The sequence below is a fragment of the Glycine soja genome, chromosome 6 (assembly GCF_004193775.1).
Source record: "Glycine soja cultivar W05 chromosome 6, ASM419377v2, whole genome shotgun sequence".
In the NCBI taxonomy this organism is placed as follows: domain Eukaryota; kingdom Viridiplantae; phylum Streptophyta; class Magnoliopsida; order Fabales; family Fabaceae; genus Glycine; species Glycine soja.
The window spans coordinates 17,501,719-17,507,739 of record NC_041007.1 but is presented as its reverse complement, the minus strand read 5'-3'; the positions used below and the strand labels follow the sequence as shown (position 1 = coordinate 17,507,739).

General features: G+C 30.5%; 1 protein-coding gene across 1 annotated transcript; it reads right to left on the bottom strand.

Moving 5' to 3' along the window:
• Nucleotides 1-1,911: 1,911 nt before the first annotated feature.
• On the bottom strand, nt 1,912-4,065 carry LOC114416562 (NAC domain-containing protein 100-like). The gene is made up of 3 exons (XM_028381466.1): nt 3,458-4,065; nt 3,011-3,288; nt 1,912-2,867 (listed from the first exon to the last, which is right to left on the bottom strand). The coding sequence occupies exons 1-3, from the start codon at nt 3,648-3,650 to the stop codon at nt 2,265-2,267; spliced, it is 1,074 nt and encodes a 357-aa protein (XP_028237267.1). The 5' UTR covers nt 3,651-4,065; the 3' UTR covers nt 1,912-2,264.
• Between the last annotated feature and the right edge of the window lie 1,956 nt (nt 4,066-6,021).

Sequence of the window (6,021 nt, the reverse complement as noted above, 5' to 3'; positions counted from 1 at the left end):
AAAATCAATAATCAATAGTCACATATACAGACAAATCCCCTTGAGTGTTTCTTTATTTAGTAATAAAACATTAGAACCAACAAAACAAAATTATTATTTTTTAGATGTTTTCATTATTTAATTGTTTCTCATGCATAAGTATATCTCACGAAAGATTCAGTGAACAACTGACATGTAATTTTTTTATCATTAGCTGACATGTAATTTAGCTCAATGGGATGAAATTATATTAAAAATCGAAAACATCCTTGTACCAAAAAAAATATCACAGGTAACCGACCGAGTAAAGGGAAATAACTGAGACCATATTCTGTTTCTTTATTTATCTCTGTCGATGATGGCTTACAACTGGCCCTACATTGATTTCGTTGTATGTCACATTCATTATGTCTGTGTACTTACACAAATTCTCTTGAGTTCTTGATTTCAAAAGCAAAACTGATACATTTATTCTGAAAAACTTTTTTCTTCGTGCTAAAAATTAATAATGAGAAGCAACTAGGTCACCAAATACATCTATCAACTGATAAATTGTTATTTCAGTTTAATGAATAATCTCAAATTTAAATCTTGAAAATATAAATACATTAAATGTTCATAATTTTATTTTATTGTCTATAATAATTTTATCTTTGAATAAAATTGTTCAATGTAAAGAATACATATATAGTATCACACTTAAAAATGTAGTTAAAAAGAAAAAAAAAACTCACTGCAAGATGTTTAATTAGATTTTTTAATAAAAATTAATTATCAATAGAATTGATAGAGACTTCGGATCAATAACATAATAATAATAAAAAATATTATATAAAAAAACTACCGTCCAGAGAATATATTCCACATGCATTAATTTAAAAATACATCAAATATTTTCAAATATATAATTAAGAAAAAATTAATTGAGAAATTAATGTGTTTGCTAGGAGGAGTGAAATACATAGGAACCAAGAGGAAGGGCGAAGAAATGGGGTTTAGGTAAGAAAGTTCCCAGGTACCCAAAAATAGGGTGGAGATTTTAAAAAAATGTGACACCTGTGTTTTTATTTTCACTCTCACGACTGTAAAATACAATAAAATATTATAGATGTTGAATTCTTTTTCTTTTTCACTTTATCAAAAGTAACCTATAATGAATTTTTATGTGCATTTAATCAATAATCGTTTAGTTGCACTGTTTTCTCTGTTGATAGTATAAGTGATTATATGGAGCATGTGGGGGTTATGGGTAAAAAAATAATGATTATATATATATATATATATATATATATATATATATATATATATATATATATATATATATAGTATAAAGTCATATTTTTTTTAATAATCTCACTTTTATCTTTTCTTTATTCTAAACCAAACAATCTTGTTATTTTATTTTTTACCTTATTTTTTTTATTTCTCTTAAATCAAACAATCGATCAGGATTTTCTACTCTACTTTTATCTATTTTTCTTCTCTTCTTTACTTGAATATTTTGCTTTTTTTCTATTTCCTTTCTCTCTGCCAAATACTGTGTATGAGTCAAATAGAGAATGTCCTCAAATTGATTAGGTAAAAAAATGTTTGAATCTCTGCGTTTGACTTAAACATTCTGTCTTGTCATCCACACTCGCGCACAAGAACAGAAGGAGAAAGGGGAGAGAGAGGAAAACTCTTAAGGGTCCTGATTTTCTACAAGGAGCATCACAGAAGGTAAATGCAGATAAGTTTGTTAATACTAATAATTTGTCCATGTCAAAGGAAGCGCGTGCACGAGTTTCCAAGAGAGAGAATCAAGAAATTTTTCATTTTTTTAATGGCTGTAATACTTGATTCAGTCCCCACAATCAAGAATTAAATTTGCAATTCAAATATTGCGAGAATAAATGTCATTCTCTAAAGATTTGCCGATAGATTCCAGATAAATAAGTAAAAATGACCAATCATGTCTCATTCTAGTATTAATAATTTTAATAAAAGCTGATACATAGTAATCATGTTCATATCATACATACCAAACCATAACAATAACAAGCCTAGAGTATCAAAGGACCAAAACAGCATAACTTAACACTTAACAGTACAAAATACATGCTTCACTATTATTCAGCAAATCTTTTAGTTGAAATCTATACAGACAAACAAACAAACAACAATAACAACAAGAAGGACAACATAAAAATCAAAATCAGACAGTAAATATTGTAAATTATGAGGCTATACTTTTTCAGCTGAAAAAGTTGGCCTTTTTTTTTCCAATGGCAATTCTTTATTTGAGATCAGTAGTTCCACAAGGTAGCAAGGTCCATTGGTGCAACTGCAGCTGCTGAAGCAATTGGGTTGTTTTGATTCTCAAAGTGCCTTTTACCCAATGAAGAGATTTCAGCCTTCACATCAGTAGAAAGACTTGTTTTCTGTGAGACACTGACCATTTCCCTCTCTGGCTCAAAACCATTGTTGCTCATGTTCGATCCATTTCCTTGGTTTTCAAGAAAGGCTCTAAGGTAATGGTTTGAAGAACTAGGTAATGGCAAAGTTGGTGGAGCCTGAAGTTGAACCCCCTGAGTATTGTAAAATGAATGGTTTGAAGAAACTCCATAAAGGGTGTTGCTGTTGATGCTGATATTGATGTTGTTCAAGGAATCAAAGATTCCTCTAGGAACATCAATTGGATTGGAGAAGCAGGGCACGTAAGCAGAATCAGTCACACTCAGTGCTTTGGTGTTGTTGCCAATGGAAGGTGAGGAATCAGTGAGAGGTGGCAAAGCAGAAGAAGAATAAACCATTTCGTTTCCATAAGAGTCCAACATCATCATCCCAGAAATATGAGTCCTTTTCACACCTGAACTCTTCTGAAAAACCCTGCAAATCACCCACTCATTCTGCAACACAATAATAAACACAGCACTGAAAATCAAACAAAGCAAACAAAGTACTAATACTAATAAGAGAATAAAAAGTGGAACATAGGAAGCAACATGATCAAGCCAAAATCAAAGTTGTTATTAGTTATTATTATTATTACCTTTGCAGTTTTGGGGAGGTTGTGAACAGAGAATTTACCATCAAGCCTATACTCATGCATGACCCAATCAGTTTTCTCTCCCTTGGGAGCCCTTCCTTTGTAGAAAACCAAAGTTTTCTTCATACCCACAAGAGATTTCCCTCTGAAAATCTCTTTGTCTTTCCCTGTAGCCTTCCAGTATCCTGATTCAGTGGCTCTATTAGTCCTCAAACCAGTTGGGTATTTTCTGTCCCTCACACAGAAAAAGTACCACTCTTTCTCTCCCATTTTGGCCTTCCCTGTAACCCAAAAAATAAAAAACATGCACACAACATAATGTTATAATAAACTTACACAATTAATATATTTGAGTCTGTATGGTCTCGTTGTAAGACAAAAATATATTTAGAAGCCAAATAAACCAAAACCAAAGTGGGGCTGAATTTTTTAATTTTGTTTTGAACTTACATGGCAAATCCCAAGGCTCAGACCTGTTCAAGTCCACCTCTCCAATGGCTCTAGCTGAGAAGTTGGTGTCAGTGACCTTTCTGTAAAGGTAATGACTAATAAGCTCTTCATCTGTTGGGTGAAACCTAAACCCAGGAGGCAAATCCATCTGATCCTTTTCCTTATTACACAAAAGAACCGAAACGTTTTCCATTCTCACTTACTCTAAAACCAATTACTACCCTTTTGCTTCCCTAGCCAAGAATTTCAATTTCAATATAAGAACATACACCAAGGTTTTAAATTGCGGTTGCGATTTCAATTTTCACATGAAAAAAAAAAAAAACAAAACTTGGTTGGAGAGGGAATGTTTTTTTGGTTTGGTTTAGAAAGAACTGGATTCAGAAGAATCTATATAGACAGTAATAAGCCAGAGTGGTTTTTTTTTATTTCACTGAAAAGGAAACCACAGAAAAGTCCACAGAAAGTGAGAGAGAGAAAAAGGGTGAAAATCATGGGAAGACATGGAACTGAAAATTGTGGTGGTGGTGGTGGTAACTGAGGGTGAGGGTAAAAAGGAAGCCCCTAAATACAGGTGAGTTGGAGAGAAAGAGAAACGTGGAAAGTAAGGCAACCTATTTTAGTTTGTTTAATAGCACACACCTGTAAACATTTATGCAATCATAATTTTATCATCCTAATTCTGTTATTATGACGCAACACACTGTGCCCAAGTACCATGCATGTAATTATGATATTCTCAAGTGCTTCTTAAATTCACTGTTTTGTGTAAGATTAATTAATGCTAAAAATAACCCACTTGAGAGTTTTTAAGTATTCAACACCAATCATCAAACAAGACATCGATGTTCATTAGTTCTTCTCAACTTAACAAACAATTTAATAATATATATATATATATATATATATATATATATATATATTAAATTATCTCAATGTGAAAGAAAGAGAAAATTAGGATCAGGTGGTGGTGTTGATGCAAAGAATTTATGTTGATCATACAAAACCCAGCATCTTGCTTTCGAGAATCCGTTACACCACTTTATTATAATTAAATTACAAATTGGCCTTCAGGGTTCATTGGAGGAAAACGACAAAGAAAAGATATGAGAATAATAAGTGGCTTTTTTGTTAAAGTTTCCGAAACTGACATGGCAAAAGATATTTCAAACCATTAAAGTTGAAAACAGAAAATGGATACTTGCAGGACCGAGCAAATTAATTAATTCTTTTTCTTTCTTTTTTCTGCACTTAGTGCTGGGTGATGAAGAGCAAATAAGCGAAGATAAATGAAGCACGTAGCTCTTGAAAAATATAGACACTTGGACAATATCTGCGATAACTTGAAGTTATTATTATTTTTTCTTTTTACATCAACTTGAAGTGAAATTTTGAGTGGCAAATCCAACATCGACACATATATCACCGTTAACCCATAATTTAATCCGGTATTTCAGCATTTAAAGAAAGCATTTTTTAATATATTATTTTGGCTTTTTTATGGCTTTGCGAGCTGATTAACTTTACTTTTAATTTATTCTTAACTCTTATTGTTTTAACTTTTTTTTAGCCTAACTTTGAGTATTTGTAATGCATAATTGTTTATTAAGTTGCTTAAGAGCATTTTTTTTGGTAAGTTTTATACTTCACTTCATACTTTAGATGTCAAAAATTTTATTAAAAATAAAATAATGTAATCATTAAAATAAACAATGTAATATTAAATGAGACGGTAAATGGAAAAAATTTATTTTACTTATAGAGGATAAAAATAAGAAAGAAATATAGCATCCAAAGAAATACTACCATAAACTAATGATTTTTTTTTTTGTTTTACTAAACTATAAACTAATAAAATAAACATATTTACTAAATACCTCTATCTAAAATGACATTCTATCTAGCATAAAAATTAAAGTATTCTTATCTAAAGATAAAAATATTTTTTATAATTTAAAATTTAAAGTAAATATATTTTTTTCTAAAGATAAAAATTATTTCCTATCTATTTATTCTTATCTTTAAGAAATTATGTTTAACCAAGTCTTTAGTTCTTTTATCTGTTGAAGGTATTTTGCACGTTATTAAGATTTTGTTATTATGGTTGTTTCTAATTTGCTGCGGCATGTTTAAGTTTGAATGAAGTTCTTGAACTTTATTTTTTTTAATTGGGTCCCTAATTTTTTTTAATTGGATCATCGAATTGAATTAAGTTCTAAATTGGTTTTTTTTTTTTTTTAAACGGATTAGTGCTTTTGGAGTATATTGTAAGTACAACCTAGTCAATTGTAAGAGATTTTTTAACATCTGCGATTTAATTCAATCCCAATATTCTTTCAAAAGCCTCTGACAGTTGTTTGGCTCCGCAGAAGTAAAGGATCAGAGGAAGAAAATTGAAGGAGGTAAACCTAACATCCCTGACCTTAATCTTGTTTCTAATAATTGTCTTCTAAATAAAAATATACTATTGACTATTGAGACCATATGATGAAAGAGGAGCAGAAGAAGATAGAATGAAGCTCTCAAAGGAAGAGCAAACTTTTCTAGAAGGATTGATGTTAAAC